Source organism: Amphibalanus amphitrite, unplaced genomic scaffold (assembly GCF_019059575.1).
Source record: "Amphibalanus amphitrite isolate SeventyFive unplaced genomic scaffold, NRLGWU_Aamphi_draft 000228F_arrow, whole genome shotgun sequence".
NCBI lineage: Eukaryota > Metazoa > Arthropoda > Thecostraca > Balanomorpha > Balanidae > Amphibalanus > Amphibalanus amphitrite.
Genome location: NW_024881723.1, coordinates 746418 through 765330, shown reverse-complemented (window position 1 = coordinate 765330; position 18913 = coordinate 746418). Strand labels below are relative to the sequence as shown.

General features: G+C 51.9%; 1 protein-coding gene across 3 annotated transcripts in view; it reads left to right on the top strand.

Moving 5' to 3' along the window:
• Positions 1–792: 792 nt before the first annotated feature.
• LOC122385718 (transcription elongation factor SPT5-like) overlaps positions 793–18913 on the top strand; it is a 37336-nt gene continuing 19215 nt past the window's right edge. Inside the window, exons 1-14 of one of the 3 annotated variants that reach the window (XM_043374166.1) lie at positions 793–820; positions 6706–6870; positions 7664–8043; positions 8307–8541; positions 8797–9006; positions 9259–9442; positions 9814–10031; positions 10320–10573; positions 11909–12104; positions 13305–13430; positions 14105–14303; positions 14656–15066; positions 15233–15301; positions 15724–15932. In XM_043374166.1, the coding sequence (XP_043230101.1) occupies positions 6712–6870; positions 7664–8043; positions 8307–8541; positions 8797–9006; positions 9259–9442; positions 9814–10031; positions 10320–10573; positions 11909–12104; positions 13305–13430; positions 14105–14303; positions 14656–15066; positions 15233–15301; positions 15724–15932 (2850 nt within the window). In that variant the 5' untranslated portion in view covers positions 793–820; positions 6706–6711. Of the gene's footprint in view, positions 821–4552; positions 4568–4670; positions 4768–6705; positions 6871–7663; positions 8044–8306; positions 8542–8796; positions 9007–9258; positions 9443–9813; positions 10032–10319; positions 10574–11908; positions 12105–13304; positions 13431–14104; positions 14304–14655; positions 15067–15232; positions 15302–15723; positions 15933–18913 lie in introns of those variants that run through there. The other 2 variants (XM_043374169.1, XM_043374167.1) reach the window with 2 other exon arrangements.

Sequence of the window (18913 nt, the reverse complement as noted above, 5' to 3'; positions counted from 1 at the left end):
TCCACTCATCGGTTGCAGTGACTGAAAATGGCTTTAATGTAATTCAAAACTGCATTTATACTCCGGTTTCCAACACTTGTTCGTTGTATTTATAATTAGTGGTGGCTTCTCTTCCGTCATAAGCGCGAATCGAACCTAAAATGGGCCTGTACTTATTCAATTTTGCCGATAAAAATATATTTTTGGTACCGTTAGACAGCTTACACACGACTGCATGTGGTGCTAGTTGTATCTTTGAAAAATCCGTCCTAGTTTAGTCAGGAGAGCTAATCAAAAAGTAGGTCCCATTGTATCCCTATGGGGGCCGAGAGCGAGTCGGCACCACAGTTACCGGGAGGTGCCCCTGCCACAACCGCACGTGCGGATCCCTCGAAAAACAGCGAGTCCGCCGGTCACGTGACCAGGCTCATTTGCCGACACTGTATTTATATACACTGTGAGTAAAACCTCTGGTAGAGCCTCCAGTCAAGAATTTCTTCTGGAGGCGCTGGAACAGGCCTATGATTCGATGAATTATGATGACTGCTGCTCGCGTTGACAGAAACCGGCTAATGTCTTATTATGAACATAAATAATTTTGTCAATCAAACGTCAATATTTGTATTGTCTCAAGGTTACTAATTTTCCTTTAATTCTGCTATATTTGCAGTAATTTTTTTAACCTTTGCTGCGAAAGATAAGCGTATTTGGAATTTCCGACCTCGACGAGCGTCTGTGGTAGAAAACCACCACTTTGGTAGGGGAAACTACTGCTGTCTGCTACCGTTTGCACTGCATGTCTCGCTGTAGTTGCGACCGATTGCGGCATCTATGCAATTGGGTACGTACCTTAGCGATATACGTACTTTATAATTTACGTACTTCTTCGATGCGTATTTTCTTCTTTGACGTACTTTTGTCTAGGTATACGTACTTTGTGCTGTACGTACCTACCTCTGCGATACGCCTACTTCTGTCCTTGACGTAGGGGAGAGTAAGGTAAGATGCCCAGGGTGGGAAAGACGCCCCACCCCCTCTAGCGGCGAAACAAAGAATCGAACCTGGAAATTAATGTTCTTAGCGTAAAGCGGAAGCCTGCCTTGTTAACTGCACAAAAATTTGCGAAGCTCAGTTGGGCAACGGCTGGCTGGTGATTGCATGTTTTTTATTTGCTGCTTTCAAAAAATATTTTGGTGTCAAAACACTGTAAATATCAAAGAAGGTAGATAATTTTTGCGTCCCTTGCTATAGTCGTGATACATTAACATGCTTGTACTGTGTCCCAAACAGTTTGTTTCAGGGTGTAGTTTTATGGCTAACAAATTGTACTGATTTAATGTTACTTCGGTACCTTGGGGTAAGATGCCCCCTGTCCTGATGGGGAAAGACGCCCCCTAAATCCGTAGGCTTTCCTTCAAGCAGCCCGTCAAATCATTTATTACATAAAATACTTTGTGAATGACCTCTCCTTGAAATTGTATGTAGGATATATTTTACAAAAAGTCAAATACAGAAATGATAAATTTTGAATTTTTGAATTTTTTTGAATTTTGAATGTGATTTGACAAAGATCCGTGATCGAAAATTTATCATTTCTGTATTTGACTTTTTGTAAAATATATCCTACATACAATTTCAAGGAGAGGTCATTCACAAAGTATTTTAAAGTACAAATGCTCCTTGCACAAGCACTAAGAAGACATTTATTACATACTTGTGATGAGAGACAAAAGCCGATCTGGGACTATTGGGAGTCCAGTACGGTCGGGTGCTCCCCATGCCAGTCTCTCGGCCCACACAGCGACTTTTTGGGCGGCATCTGACTCTGAGAGCCCTCACGACGGCCTCTGTGGGCCCCATTATTGGCTCCAAGGCCCCTCACGACATCCTTTGAGGGCTCCCACGTTGGCTCCACGGGCCGCGCTGGCATCTGAGGTCCCCACGATGGGCTCGAGGGCCCTCAAGCATCATGAAGACCTATAAGGGCCCCACAGCGGTCTCCGAACGCCACCACGGAGGCTTGTTTGGCCGCGCTGAACTAAGCTGGCCCTAACGATGACCTCTGAAGCCCCTTACGACTACTTTTGAGGGCCCTTACGATGACGTTTGGTGTCTACTGCAGGCTCGAAGGGCCTACTGATTCGTTCAGGCGATTCACGTGCCCATTTATGTCACTTATAGTGCAGGGGGCATCTTACCCAACGCCAGGGGCGTCTTTCCCACCCTGTGGGGTAAGATGCCCCCTTTCACTTCTTCAGGAAGATGCTTAATAGCAAAAAAAGTTATCATAGTTCAGGCACGAAATTGTGATATTTTTGGAGAAAAATGATGTCGGCTTCTGTTGAAACTCCAAGTTTTTGCCTTCCGATCGTCATTTTCGAATAATATATGACATAGTAAAACCCTGGGCATCTTTCCCCACTCTCCCCTACTTATGCCATACGTACTTTATACTCGACGTACTTTTGCGATACGTACTTTTGCCCTTGACGTACTCTTGTACATGCGTAGGTACTTTATGCTGTACGCACTTTTACGATATGTGCTTTTGTCCTTGACGTACTTTTGTCCATGCGTACTTAATAATGCACCACGTACTTCTTCGATACGTACTTTTGTCCTTGACGTACTTTTATCCATTCGTGCTTTATACTGTATGTACTTTTGCCATGCGTACTTTTGTCCTTGACGTAGTTTTGTCCATGCGTACTTTATATACTGTACGAACATTTGCGATACGTACTTTTGTCCTACCTGCCACTTGCCAGGGGCGTCGCCACAGATTTTCGACAGGGGGGACGGATCGGCCGACTAAAAACCCAAAATTAGGTATCGTTACCGTACTTTTTCAGGCCGATGCACTATCTGTTCAACGATACTGGGCTGAATTCCTACGCGGTACGCGTCTAAAGCATAGGCGCGGGAGCCGGGGGGCAGTGGGGGCAGCTTGCCCCCCCCGGCTCTGGGGCCGTGGGGGCGGTGCCCCCACAGCTTTGAGACGGAATACCACACTTTTTTTGCAAATGTTTTCTTTTTTGTTGAAAAAGCCGAGGGGTGAAAAATAAGTGGCCTTAAACCGGTGAGAAAACTAGATTTGGGGATACCCTAGGTTGATCTCTATTAACCCTATTCCTGGCGGGCTCCGCCGGGACAAGAAACTGGCGGGGGGGCCGATTCGGCCCCCCCCCCTGAGATCTCGAGAACGAAGCAAGATAACGACAAGCGGTAAACGGCATCGGATACGCACGGCCAAGATCTACAATTTTTACTAAGGTCATTTTCAGGTCAGGTCAAAGATGACGTCACAGGGGTCGAAAAAGTCAAAATGGCGGCGCTAGATATGGAGAGAGTTTTTCTCGAATAACTTTCGAATTAGTCAAGATAGGAACAAACTAAGGCCATCATCGTGATCCTCTCGTCAATCCGCATCGAATGATATATATATGTTGACCTCGAAAGGTCAAGGTCAAAGGTTGACCTCAGGTCACGTGACCTCGAGGTCATCATGTATATCATTCGATGCGTCTTGACGAGCTGAACACAATGAGACCATCCACGCGTCTGTATCTTGTTCCTGTACGGAGTTATTGGCCAAAAACCTTTGGTGACCTTTGATGACGTCACATGACCTCACAGCTGCCCAACAGCAAAACAGACCTCAAGGTAGTGAAGGTTGATCGTATATGAAGTCATGTATGGTATATGGGGCCATTCCGACCCGTTTTAGTGGTAAAAACAGGGAGTTGATTTTTCCCCCATTGACTTATAATGGGGAGGTCGCGAAATTGACCTGACCTTAGGTCACCGATATCAAAATTCCGAGATATACAAATTGCACATACTGGTACCCTAACTAAACCCTGAAGAGAAGAAATTGATCGGTCAAAAACTCTAGCTCTGGCGTGATTGCAAACTTTTCTGAGGTAGGGTCACCAAACCGCCTCTGGTGACCTGACCTGAGGTCAGATCAACTCAAAATTTTCAGACATGTTGCGTAGAAGCCTTTTAGGAAAAGTCAGAAAATTTGAGCTTCCTAGCTCAACGCGTTTGGGAGAAATAACCAAAAAACCTCAGGGGGGGCTCCTGAGGCCCCCCCCCCCGCCAGGAATAGGGTTAAAGTGTGCCCCCCCCCCCCAGTCGGAAAGTAGTTCCCGCGCCCCTGGTCTGAAGTATTCATTTTTACACTGGTAACCAGAGCCTCCGGTCTTCTATCAGGGTATAATTGTTGACACATGCCGTCAATCTGATAGTTAACTGTTAATGTATACATCATACGTAGTGGTTGCTTTAGGTATTTGTCACAACTCTGAACTCATAATCTCTTTTGGTCTCCAGTATGAATGGGCGGCGCGGGTCGGCGCGAAGCGCCGCGAGATTTTCGTCGGGGTCGGAAATGTATATGCATAGATGTCGCTACAATAGCTTGACATGCAGTGCAAATTGTAGCAGACAGCAGTAGTTTCCCCTACCAAAGTGGTGGTTTTCTACCACAGACGCTCGTCGAGGTCGGAAATTCCAAATACGCGAAAGATAAATGAAATTGCTTTTTATATTTAGAATCTTCGTTGATACTTTACAACAATGCTTTGTAAAAATGATTCATGTCGAATGAGATATTTTTTAAACTCTGCACACATGACGATATTTGGCGCAGCACATTCTGACGCAGAAAAAGTTTTTTATTGTTGCTTGCGATTGTTGCGATTGTTGCACGGGTTGCACCGGCCGTAACAATATTGTTTATTATTATTATCAAATACCTACTTAATTGTCCTATACAGTTGCCTGGTACGTTATATTTGTTACGTTTTATTAACGCTCTATTTGGGCTCTGCTGATTGGCTAGAAACTCCGGTACAACCTATAACGTTTGATTGGCTACCGAGATAAAGCGTCGTACCTATATAAAGATTGCGCAATATTTTATGAAATATCCTCCGTTCCATCGCTTCCATCCTCAGGACACAGAAATCCTTCTCCTCCATGCCGCAACCCCCACTCCGGGCCAGACAGGCACCTTTATCTCATGCGGGCTGCTCCCTTGGAGCAGCCTGCGGCACTGCTGCTCCCGAGGGAGCGCAACCCGTAGCCGGGTGCAGAGGGTGCTTGGGGGGCTGGTCGGCCCGTCCTTTTGGACGGGCTCAGCTCTGGCGACTCTCTAGGGAGTAGGGTGTCTGCCCAGACCAATGTCTCCCCCTAATTCCTATCATCCTTCCGGTCCTGAAATGGTCTCTTCAGACCGAAAGGGCCTAACCCAACAAAACAAACAAACAAACAAATTATGAAATATTTTTGGATCAATTCATGTTGCATTGCTTCATCGATCCTTCATTTTTTTCAAGAGCTCACTGCTATGACCGCAATATTGAGGCTGCACTGGCCACTGTTCTATAGTGATAGGCCTTTATGTTAGTGGATCTTTGATGCAACGGCAAACGAAGAACATCCCCGTGGCCCTGCTCTGAGGATTTTGATTCTCTCCAGCACTGGAAAATTAGCAGCTAGAATTTCCCATTTTTGTGATACTGAATGTGATGCAGGATAATTATTGGTGATCCCAGAAAATCATCCCTCATTTAGAAATGCCAAACACACTAGGTATGGTTGGACGTTGTCACTTTGGTTGGTTGTGATAGATCTGAACTTCCATTTAAACACCATTTTTATCAGCATGTTACTTTGTGTCTTGCATTTGGGGTCAATATCACCCAAAATTGTTAGTTTTTCATGCACATATATGATCAACTCCAAAGTGTTTTTTTCATAAATATTGGTGTAATACTAAGCTGCATTTGTTTTCAATAAAAGAAAATAGTATAAATGAGTAAAGTAAAACAATGAAAAATTTTATGGCTAGTAAAATAAAGTTCATCATATTAATGCTGTTCACCAATTAAAGTACAATCAAACATCTAAAAGTAGGGGCATGTGTGTAGATCAAGTATGGTTGGTAAGTTAGCAGATTGTAGGTTGTAGGTTGGGTAGTCATAAAGTAGGCATGCATCAGCTGTCACATTTTTTTTTGCAACCAAGGAAAGGCACTATACCCAGAGATGCTTTCTCATCAAACCAAACCAAACTAAGCCAAACCTGATCAAACTTACCTACAACCTACAGCCAAAAACCTACAACCTACAACCTAACCTACATTGCCTCTCCTTGGTTGCAAAAGACAAATGTGATGCCTGCTTTACTACTACTGAAGCCTGAAGGTTGTATACCCTGCGTGCATCGTGCTGATAATTTGCAGCATGAAATCTTTGATCCACTTTTGGAGATAGCATTGCCTATATATGATAAAGCTGTTTAAGATCAATTGCTAGGTTAAGAAATGAAGCTTATATTGTTGGAAGGAAAATATCCATCAATATGTCATCTTTTATGGAAGCAAACCTAATTGAAAATCGATAATATCACTAATAAACACCATACAGAGAGATGTATCACAGCAGGCAGATGTCTCTCCAAGAACCAAGGAGCTGCTGCCCCATATGCTGGAAAAATGAAACATGGTTTAGGCACTCCCAATGATGTTTGTCATTGCCTTCTAAGCACTTATAATTTTAAAATTAATTTCACATCCATTTCTTGAGAGGCTTTGTTTTTGAAGAGACCTAGTCTCTAGTGTACTGTACTTCACTGTTCATTTAGATTGTCACACAGTATGCAATGCCGAGTGCGCCAGTCTGTTTGCTGAGCGTGCCCGGTCGGCCGGCGGTCCGGCAGGCAGCCATGTCGGACAGTGAGGACGCCGACGACTTGTCCGGCTCGGAGGCGTCCGGGCCCAGCTACAAGCGGCCGGCCGCCGACGACGAGGCCGAGGAGGCGGCGCCCGGCGAGGAGGAGCCCTCCGGAGACTCGGAGCCAGAGGGCGAGGACATTGACAAGAGCGTGAGTGGGCCGGCGGCGGCGGCGGCACCGGTCGGCCGGGGGACAGGGACGGCCACGGGGTCCGGCTCACACACGGGTGCAGGCGACGGGTGTCGGTAAACTCTGTCGTTAAACTCGTGTTTAACGACGGGTGTCGATAAACTCTGGTAGGAGATGCAGCGACAGCTGATAATGTGTTTCCATCGTGTGCACCAACTGCGGATCAATTCCAGAATCGGGCATTTTCATAATGATGTCGTCACACACATGACCTATTTTCATGGTACTCGCAAGCTATTAATGTAAACTACCAGAGTTGCCTATTGTTTATTCCATGCATGTTGCAGTTCGCATTACCCATGAGTTCACCTTACGAATAGTCCCATTTGTGTATGGCGGCTGCTCAGTTGGGCTGACAGCCGGTAGTCTACTGTTGACCGGCGCCTGCCTCCCCCAGGACTATAAGGCGGGTGCTCAGTTGGGCTGACAGCCGGTAGTCCACTGCTGACCGGCGCCTGCCTCCCCCAGGACTATGAGGCGGGTGCTCAGTTGGGCTGACAGCCGGTAGTCCACTGCTGACCGGCGCCTGCCTCCCCCAGGACTATGAGGCGGGTGCTCCGTTGGGCTGACAGCCGGTAGTCCACTGCTGACCGGCACCTGCCTCCCCCAGGACTATGAGGCGGGTGCTCAGTTGGGCTGACAGCCGGTAGTCCACTGCTGACCGGCGCCTGCCTCCCCCAGGACTATGAGGCGGGTGCTCAGTTGGGCTGACAGCGGGTAGTCCACTGCTGACCTCCCCCCTCCCCTCCCCCAGGACTATGACAGCGAGGAGGACGAGGATGACGACCGCCGCTCGGGCAAGAAGCGCAAGAAGAAGAAGGACCGGTTCGGTGGCTTCATCCTGGAGGAGGCCGAGGAAGACGGCGAGGCGGACGAGGACGAGGAGTGGGACACTGAGATGGACAACTACGACATCATGGCCAACGAGGAGGGCGAGGTGGGGCCCACCGCCCAGGAGATCGAGCAGCGCCGCCGGCGCACCCAGATGATGTGGGACACACAGAACGAGGACGAAATCGAGGAGTACTACCGGCGAAAGTACGCCGAGGAGGGCGCCGGCTCGCGCCACTTTGGCGACGGCGGCGAGGAGATGTCGGACGAGATCACCCAGCAGACGCTGCTGCCCGGCGTCAAGTGAGTACCGACGACGGCTCGCCTGCTGACGGGCTGCTCATCATGTGGTGTGGTGTGGTGTGGTGTCGGCATCTGTTTGGTCTGATGCCGCTCGTTAGGTGTATTGAGACTGACTGTTTGGTGCACTGAGTGCTGACACTGTCTGTTTTGTGCGCTGGCGCCGGCCGTTTGGGCTGCACTGACGCCGTCTGTTTGATGTGCTGGCGCCGTTGGCTGTGCTGTACCGTCTCGGCCGCTGTCTGACCTCCGCCGCCCGCCGCCAGGGACCCGAACCTGTGGATGGTCAAGTGCCGGATCGGTGAGGAGCGCGCCACCGTCCTCAAGCTGATGGCCAAGTTCATCACGCTCTCCAACAAGGACGAGCCGCTGCAGATCAAGTCGGTGGTGGCGCCCGAGGGCGTCAAGGGCTACATCTACATCGAGGCCTACAAGCAGACCCACGTCAAGCAGGCCATCGAGGGCATCGGCAACCTCCGCATGGGACTGTACCAGCAGCAGGTCCGTACACACGACGGTCATATTGACTGACTTATCTAATGAGCGGAAAATAAGTGGATCGGCTGTACCGGTCATGGGCTTTCTTTTCTCAGGCTAGGTTAATTATATTATACAAAATTGTGTGTACACCTAAATATGCCGCGGTACCTATACGTTGTTATTGTTATTGTTACGTCGACACTATGCTCGTGCCCTGACCGCGACTTACCCGGTGTCTGACCTCGGTGACCTGACTGACCCGGTCTCTGTCCACAGATGGTGCCCATCAAGGAGATGACAGACGTGATGCGCGTCATCAAGGAGCAGCTGGTGCTGAAGCGCGGCTGCTGGGTGCGCCTGAAGCGCGGCATCTTCAAGGACGACATCGCACAGGTGGACTACGTGGACGCCGGCCAGAGCTCCGTGCACCTGAAGCTGGTGCCGCGCATCGACTACTCGCGCATGCGCGGCGCCCTCCGCGACAAGGTGAGGCCAGCGGCGAACAGTTCTCACCCTGGGCTTTTCGGTTGAGGTAAGGGGCTCCGTCTCTGCAGGGCACCCGCCGTCGACTGCCCACTGCGCAGTCAGATGTCTCTAGTTATGCCGGCTCTCCGTAATGCCATGCCGTTGTAGACGTGAGCTGTGTCACTGTACGGACCTCCGTACACCAACTGCCCGGCTGTGTGCAGACTCCCTGGGCCCGGCGCTGAACCCGGGCCGATCGCCTGCCCTTCTCAGGAGAACGAGGTGAAGCGGAAGCGGCGCCACCGGCCGCCGCAGAAGCTGTTCGACATGGAGGCGGTGCGCGCCATCGGCGGAGAGATCAGCCAGGACGGAGACTTCATCATCTTCGAGGGAAACCGCTACTCGCGCAAAGGCTTCCTCTACAAGAGCTTCGTGATGAGCGCCATCCAGGCCGAGGGTGAGTGACACGCCTGTGAGAGTGAGGGAGGCCTCTGTTGGGATGAGGGATGCATCTGTAAGGATGAGGGATGTATCTGTAAGGGGGAGAGAGGCGCCAGCGCGTGCCCGCTGTGGCAGGCGCTGGATAGGCGTCTGACCTCCGCGTTCAATGGAGAATTCCTGATAGGATATCATACTGCCAGCAAACTTGATGAATGCAGCGACATTTTTTTTTTTTTTTTTGACAGGAATTGGCCGCTTGTACTGTTTGCCAATTCTCTCTTAAGTTTATTTTCGTCAGTCCAGCAATACGTTGCTGTAATCAATAGTAAAACGGTAGCACTGGCTGGTGAGACTAGGCTGACAGTGCCGACTTTCTACCACTGACAGGCGTGAAGCCGACGCTGTCCGAGCTGGAGAAGTTTGAGGAGCAGCCTGAGGGCATGGACGTGGAGCTGGCCCGCTCGGCCAAGGCCGAACAGGAGCACCTCTTCACGCCCGGGGACAACGTCGAGGTCATCGAGGGTGAGCTCATCAACCTGCAGGGCACCATCGTCAAGATCGACGGCACCAAGGTCACCATCATGCCCAAACACGAGGATCTGAAGGTGAGTGACCGTCAAAGCAGCGGTGGTCCCGCAGAACGGGCGTGGGTAGGGCGGCAGCAGTGCTGGGGTCACCCGGAGGGTGGGGCTATCTATCTATGGGGCATAGACTATCCGTCCATGGTCAGTCGGCTGTCTGTGCTATTGTATAAGGTCGGTCGTCTGAGCTAGACCCGGTCGGTTAATGGTGTTCTTCCGTGTAAAGCTGTCCGCGATAGACGCCCGTGCCCTGTCCGTGACGCCGCCGCCAGTGTCCCGCTGACCAGCTCTGCGCCCCGCTGCCGCCTCCAGGACCCGCTCGAGTTCCCGGCACACGAGCTGAAAAAGTACTTCCGCATGGGCGACCACGTGAAGGTGATCTCGGGCCGCTACGAGGGCGACACGGGCCTGATCGTGCGCGTCGAGGACGCCATGGCGGTGCTCTTCTCCGACCTGACCATGCACGAGCTGAAGGTGCTGCCGCAGGACCTGCAGCTCTGCTCCGACATGGCCACAGGCGTCGACAGCATGGGCCAGTTCCAGTACGGCGACATGGTGCAGCTCGAGTGAGTGGGGGGGGGAGGGGAGGGGCACACAGGGGGGCCAGTTCCAGTACGGCGACATGGTGCAGCTCGAGTGAGTGGGAGAGGGGGAGGTGGAGGGGCACACATGGGCCAGTTCCAGTACGGCGACATGGTGCAGCTCGAGTGAGTGGGGGAGGGGGGAGGGACACACGGGGGCCAGTTCCAGTACGGCGACATGGTGCAGCTCGAGTGAGTGAGGGGGGGGGGAGTGAGTGGGAGGGGGGAGGGAGGGACACGGGGGCCAGTTCCAGTACGGCGACATGGTGCAGCTCGAGTGAGTGGGGGAGGGGGGAGGGAGGGACACGGGGGCCAGTTCCAGTACGGCGACATGGTGCAGCTCGAGTGAGTGAGGGAGGGGAGGGACACACCTGGGCCAGTTCCAGTACGGCGACATGGTGCAGCTCGAGTGAGTGGGGGGGGGGGAGGGACACACGGGGGCCCAGTTCCAGTACGGCGACATGGTGCAGCTCGAGTGAGTCGTGAGGGGAGTGAGTGGGGGGGGGGGGGGGGAGGGACACACGGGGGCCAGTTCCAGTACGGCGACATGGTGCAGCTCGAGTGAGTCATGAGGGGTCAGGGTAGGGCAGGGGACAGGACTGGGGAGATACGGGTGGGACACGGGTGAGAGGTGTTTTCCGGCCATCTGTCGGCCGATCCGCAGGGAAATGGGTAGGCGTTGGAGCTGCTCTGGGCTCAGATGGCGCTGGGGAGATAAGTGTAACCTCTGTCGGCACTGGGAGCTTTATGTGGGATAATGTCCCGATGAGTGTCAGCTGGTCTTTCTGTGTGATTCGTAAATCCGCGTCCCCAGCGGTTGATTTCGCTGGCTCGACTGACTAATTTACTGACTGCAGACTGAGTTAATATTATGAGGGGTTGATGACGTGTCCTGCCGCTACAGTCCCCTTATGGTGGGTGTGGTGGTTTGACTGACGTGTCGGCAGTCCCCAGACGGTGGGATGGTTCCACTGACGTGTACCGGCAGTTTGTTGTTCCACTGACGTGTACCCGCAGTCCCCAGACAGCGGGATGGTTTAAATGACGTGTCCCCTATGCCGCAGTCCCCAGACGGTGGGATGGTTTAATGACTTGTCCCCTATGCCGCAGTCCCCAGACAGCGGGATGGTTTAAATGACGTGTCCCCTATGGCGCAGTCCCCAGGCGGTGGGATGGTTTAATGACTTGTCCCCCATGCCGCAGTCCCCAGACAGCGGGATGGTTTAAATGACGTGTCCCTCATGCCGCAGTCCCCAGACGGTGGGATGGTTTCACTGACGTGTACCGTTAGTTTGTTGTTCCACTGACGTGTACCGGCAGTCCCCAGACGGTCGGTGTGATTGTCCGGCTGGAGCGCGAGAACCTGCACGTACTCAACATGCACGGCAAGATCATCAAGGTGAAGCCGCAGGCGGTACACAAGAAGAAGGACTCGCGCTACGCGGTGGCCCTGGACACGGAGCAGAACACCATTCAGAAGAAGGACATCGTCAAGGTGGTGGACGGACCGCACTCGGTAGGTCGACCAGGACAGCGGCTGCGTGTTTGGCGTGTGGCGTGTGCTGTAGGGTTGTGGGCTGGGGCGGATAGCTGTAGCTGTGGGTCGGGCGTGTGGGGACTGCAGGTCGGGCGTGTAGGAGCAGCTGCAGGTCGGGCCAGACTGCTTCTTTAGGACCGGGCCGGGAAGGTTTTGACTTCTTTATTTGACGTTTGTTTCATTTCTCAACTTAATAACAAAGAAAACAGAACCTGACTGTGAAATATCAACTTCAGTCCAAAGTAGGTATGTTTTAAGCTTTACCCAACAAACGCAACAACGACCTGGCCTAAAAACGGAACATTGCGTGTAATCCTCCGTCGTATTACTAACTCGCCGGCCGGACCGGTGCCGCGAGGGCCGAGCAACGACCGTAAGTGTGTTTTGACGGGTCTCGAAACGGGCTCACATTGGGCAACCGTGCTGTAATTATTTAGTGTTGCGTTTAAAGTCAGTTGTAACACGATGGCTCAGCTGAGCGAGACGGCTTTAGCTGAGCGGGCCTGTAAACGTTTCAAACCGGTCAGAAGCGGATAGTTGCCAAATCCGTACCGGACAGAACCAGATACGCGGGGCTTGCGTGCTCGTGTGTACTACTCTTGTGCCAATGCACTTAATCTGTCATGTCAGTCATACAGGGTCATGCACTCGCCTTGGGTACCGGGGGATTGTCTCCAGTGTTCTAAAATTGGATTTTGTTTGGGTATGCCGATGAAGAAAAATTGTTATGATTAAAAAAAGGAAGTAAATACCAATAGTATTTCCGCAAAAGGGCGTAACACCATTTTTATCGCCAATTGATAAAGCGGGACTTTATGTCAGGATCTTGACAGGATTGGAAATAAAAGGATGTGGGTGCATTATGTCAAGTCATGTATAACCTGGCTATTCGAATGCTTGAAACATTTTTTCTCAGATGGATTAATGCAATTTTTCTTTATTTCTAGGATGAAAATATACATTTTTTTCCATTAAGCCTGATTTTCCTCCCATAATTCTGAAAAAATAATGGATCACTGATTATCGCACTGTTTGATACCACCGGGGGGGGGGGGGGGGGAGGACACCAATGTTGTTTGGTGCTGTCACTCTGTCCAGTTCCTCTGCCGCCGTTCTGTGGTCTGCACTGCCGGCCTCCCCTCGCCGCCCGCCCGCTCACGGACCCCTCTGCTCCCACAGGGACGGCAAGGCGAGATCAAGCACCTGTTCCGCAGCTTCGCCTTCCTCTACTCACGTATGATGCTGGAGAACGGCGGCATCTTCGTGTGCCGCACGCGGCACCTAGTGCTGGCCGGCGGCGCCAAGGTACGCGCCAGCGGACTGCCCAGAGCCGGGACGGTACACGGCCTTAGTTAGCGCTGGAAGGTCAAATTGAGCTCTGCTCTCAAATCAGCATATTAACATAAACGTACTGTGCTGTGAGGTGTTGTAGCATTGCCAATCTTAGCAGCTCTCTACGAGTATACATTTTTGCCCTGATCTTCTAGGGATTGAACATAATTTGTAATTAATTTGCCCATGGCTACCATATGTCTGTTGGCGATTGCTTTATTCAAAGCGAGTGGTTCATGTTCTGCACTGCGCAACTCCTATCCCCATGCGCCCAGTTAACGAACCCTCCGTCCGAGTGGACCAGGTCCTGTACCCTGTTCTCCTTTCTCTCCACTCCTTCCCCTGTCGATTTGACTAGTTCTGACGGCCCCCGGTCCCTTTGCCGTACCGACCAGCCCTTACGGCCCCTTGTCCCCAGTCATGTCCCGTCCCGTCCTCCCCTGCCGCGCCGAACATCCCTGACGTTCCCCCGTCCGGTCCCCCTGTCCCGCTCGGTCCTCCAAGAGGCAAGATGCTCTGTCGGTCCCTGTATCCAGTTTTTGCCGTGCCGCGCTGACCGTTCCCGAATGTCCCCTCCCCGTGCCGCACTGACCAGCTCTGACTGTCCCCCGTTCCCCGTGCCGCGCTGACCATCCTCGCGTCGCCAGGGCGCCGGCACCAACACGGCCAGCGCCGGCTTCATGTCGCCGCGGCTCTCCTCCCCGGCACACCCGGCCGGGGGCGGTGCCGGCGGCGGCGGGGGGATGGCGGCCGGCGGCGGCAGGGGCCGCGGCAGGGGTGCCAGGATGGGCCGCGACCGCGACCTCATCGGCCAGACCATCAAAATCACACAGGGGCCCTACAAAGGTGGGTGACAGCCCATCAGAATCACACAGGGGCCTAAACAAGGGTGGGTGCCGTACCGATACCGCCAGCTCTGCCTCTCGGTGTGTGCTGCAGTGTGGGGGTGCTTGAGCTGAAAGGCTATATGTTAGGATCTGGCTGAACACGAGTTTTGCTTAGTTTTTATTGTTTCGCTTGATATTATGTTTTGCCATTCTACATAAAACGTTTCAGTTCACCGTAAAAAAACACATTTAATGACTGTCTTCCGTTTTACTACCGTGCCACTGCTCTGTCATCTATTGGTCTGCCTTTTCTGTCCGTGTCCCGTGCTGCGTGTATCCCAGGTCTTTGACCCGTCTGACCGTGCGTCCAGGTCACGTGGGCGTGGTCAAGGACGCCACGGAGACGACGGCTCGCGTGGAGCTGCACTCCAACTGTCAGACCATCTCAGTGGACAAGAATCGTGTCTCGGTGGTGGGCGGCGGCCCCAAGGCCGGCTCGCTCTCCACCTACAACAAGACGCCGCTGTACACGGGCGGCGGACAGACGCCCATGTACGGCGCCGGCGGCTCGCGCACGCCCATGTACGGCAGCCAGACGCCGCAGTACGACGGCTCGCGGACGCCGCAGTACGGCAGCCAGACGCCGCTGCACGACGGCTCGGCCACGCCGGGCCGCAGCGGCGCCTGGGACCCGTCCATCAGCAACACGCCGGCCCGGCCCGACTTCGAGGACTACTCGTTCGACGAGGCGTCGCCGTCACCGGCGGCCAACTACAACCCCGGTGAGCGGCCGGCGCGGCCGGAGAGGGGCGGCGCGGTGCGGGGCGGGGTGGGCTGCCGGCTCCTGTGCTGAAGGACTTGGTATCCCTTGCACTGGTGTACTGTTGGAGCTGTGTGCTGCCCTGCTCCTGTACTGGTTATTGCTCACATTGTCTGTCTTTTCTCCAGGTACACCCGGCTTCAACGCCTATTCCCCGTACCAGCCGTCTCCGAGTCCGAGCAGCGCACACAACGCCTGTGAGTACTTATTAGACACGCACAGCTGCGCGACATACTGACGTAAATGTGTTCATTCTAACCTGCCCCAGTCTGTTGTATCCCAGTCTGTCATGTCCCAGTCTGTCGTGTCCAGTCTGTCTTATCTCAGTCTGTCGTGTTTCAGCCTGCCGTGTCCAGTCTGTCTTGTCTCAGTCTGTCGTGTCCTAGTCTGTCGTGTCCAGTCTGTCGTGTCCCAGTCTGTCGTGTCCCAGTCTGTCGTGTCCAGTCTGTCGTGTCCAGTCTGTCGTGTCTCAGCCTGCCGTGTCCAATCTGTCCCACTCTGACGCTGGGCGTGTTCCGCCGACAGCGGGCCCCGGCTCGGCGGCCAGTCCGTCATGTCTCAGTCTGATATACCCAGTCTGCTGTGTCTCAGTCTGACGCTGGGTGTGCTCCGCCGACAGCGGGCCCCGGCTCGGCGGCCAGTCCGTCGCCGTACGCGGGCACTCCGTCGCCGGCGTCGGGCTACCAGCCGAGCCCGTCGCCGGGCAGTGCGTACACGGCGCCGTCGCCGACGGGCGGCTACAGCCCGCACACGGCCGGCCTGAACCCGCAGACGCCGGCCGGGGGCGCCGACCTGGCCGGGCTCGACTGGCTCACCACCGACATCGAGGTGGGTCTCGCCGCAGACGGATCAGCGGGGCGCCGTCCACTCTGCCGACCGACAGCGCTCACCCCCCGTCCCTCTGTATCTGGCAGACTGGCGGGGGGGGGGGGCAGGCTCAGGTGCATGCAGTCGCCGCCACCTCAGCCGACAGTCTGATTCACCGTCCGTCCTCTACCGCCCGGGCGGTCCGGCAGACCCGTAAACACACGGTTCCGCCGGCTGCCGGCAGAGGCGCCACTGCTCAGCACCGGCGCACAGTGGGCGATCTGGCCGGTGTAGCCTCGCGAAACCTATCGGCATTCATAACATCCATGTTTTTGAAGCTAGAACCACAATATTTAGGAGCAACCTTCTTGAATATCCAATGAGCATATGTTTTAAATAAGGACTATCTCTTATAGGATTTGTGCTCTGTGGCGAGCTTGCAATTTGCCTAATTGCTGCTCGAATAACGCATGAATACTTTTGAGGGTAGGTCGAAATTTATGACGATATGAGCTGGGTAGGACATTGAAATGGTGTGTACCTCCATAGAAAATTGCTTCCAAACCAATTTTTTATTCAAACGATTATGCCCTGGCAATTTATACATATCATGAAACAGCGTAAATCTCCCCCGGCAAGACCCCATTTCATAACGTGACCCAAGCAGCGGGTTTGGTACTTTGGTACATAACTTCGCAAAAAATGGCCGCAGAACCACGATTTTGACATCGTCGTGTTCGCCTTGCTCAGGCGCGTCGAATGGTATCCTTTTGTTTAGGTGAGGCCACCGTAAGGTCAACCTGACCTTGACCTCGAGTCAAGGTCAGGTCAGAGGTCTTCAAATCACGAAGTTGGTCGAAGGAGGTCATATCGCATATCATTCGATTCGGCAGGTCTTCCGGAGTCCATTGGTGACCTTGTCGACTCTCTAGCTCAATTTGATTGGGAGTTATTGACGAAAAACTAGTATGACTCTAGTGACGTCATAAATGACGTCATGCAAGGTCAACAATGCCAAAATGCAGCATCAGATCTTGCAATGAGTGCATGAAGTAACGATTCCATGTATTTGAGACAATTGAATATCATTCCTGGCGCCAAAATAACAGTTTTCATATTTCCCCATTGACTTATAGGTGAGGTCACGTGACCAACCTGACTTTCTGTGACATTTAGGAAAAATCTGAGATATACAAGTTGTAAGACCTCTGAAGGACAATAAGTCCTGCAAGTCTCACCTCCCTGTGAAAGTTACTCTGGCACTGAGAGCGTTGCAAGGTTGCGATATCTAAGGATCGTGCAGAGGTTCATTTATGACGTCATAGGTCAGTGACCTGACCTGCCTTGAAAGTGCAGTTGGTGTCACAAGATCCAGCGTGCATCAAAGGTCAGGTATGCCAAGTTGCAGCTCTCTATTGCCTGGGTGTTTTGAGCTATCGCGAAAACACCCTTTGGGGCATTTACCCCTTGTGCTCAAGTGCACCAAGCCACGGCCAACCCTTAGAAGAAAAAAGTGTCTGGATGCCAGGGCTGCAAGTGGCTGCAAATTTTCACTGGCTCCCCTAATAGATAGTGTCTTAGTGCATGCGATACAGCATTATTTTCAGTTCATCCTCGTAAAACTTTTTTTTGCTGGGCTTGGTTAATTCAGTGAACGTAATGTTCAGTGGTAGAAAAAAAATATAAAAATTTAACCTAATTATAAGACATTTTGAACTGATTTTGTCTACTTGCTTTCTATGGCGGAATCGTCTAAACACCTAAATTTCACTTTCCATGCAAAATGGATGCTCAACACCTAGCAATTTCATCGTTCCGCAAAATATTCAAAGAGCGTAAAAATCGGCTGTGATTATCCCCCTTATGAAGTGTTACGGAACGCTGTCTTTAACGATACTTTTGTCTACGAAAAAATGTCTCCTGAGCCATGCAAATGCACTAATCGTAATCTTTGATGAATTTTCTGTCGACTAGTATGCGTTGTTTTCCAATTTTCGGAAAAAAGCGTCTTTGAGGTTTCGCGAGGCTAGACCGGCCCGATCGCCTACCGTGCGGCGGGCCCAGTACGACAATGCGCGACAAATGATGTGTGTGTTAAGTGAACATCAAAAGTTCGAAGCTCACTTATCATATGGCTTCCAAGTTCGCTAAGCATCCAAAATTCCAAGTCCACTTTGATTTTTATTAATGAAACTGAATAAGCGCAGGACGTTTGACTGGTGTTTCTGTTGCTTATCATTCGACTCGGTCACTCGTCTAGTCAAGAGGAACCCACCAACAGTCAGTACCTTTCGAAGCTCTTCTGTGTGATATGAAAAGTTGTTAGCAAAATGAAATTCGACCCTAGTTCCCGTACCTTCTCTTGTATTTCAATAATAAGCACACCTATCAAAACTTTGTTAGGTATTAAATAGTACAGAAGGAGACACTGCACATCATGAAAAATGAAACAGTGCGGATGTCGGCCGTCTTTCACAATCAGAGCTTTTCGAAATCGGTCTTATCTTAACGAAATTATAATTTCTAGCTGATTCAATATCAACTGCATTTAAAAGCGAAATATCTGTTGTATGTAGAAATTGGAAAGCTAAAAACATCATTTGAACCACTTTGAAAGAATAAGTTCCAAAGCTGTTTGCTATAAGGCGACCACAGGTAATTCGAGATAGAACCCGATTTTGCACCGTTTAATATATATTTTTAACTTATGACCTGATTTTCGGTGGCCAGGACTAAACGTAAACATATTTTCCGATGTCGTATGTATAAACACGAACATCATATATCATATAGTTTACCGAATTGGGTGGAGACTGGAGTGTGTGCCGATTTTATTACGCCAACTTCGAAAAGCCTTTAGGATACAGCAGCCCTTCTACCAGTTCCAGGGTGGGTTAATCCTCGCCCGTATCGGTGTTCTGCCAATCGCGAACATATAGGGGGGAGGGCGGGGTCCCTTGGATCCCCCCTGTATCAAGTTGTGATAAACAGCTATGAGATTC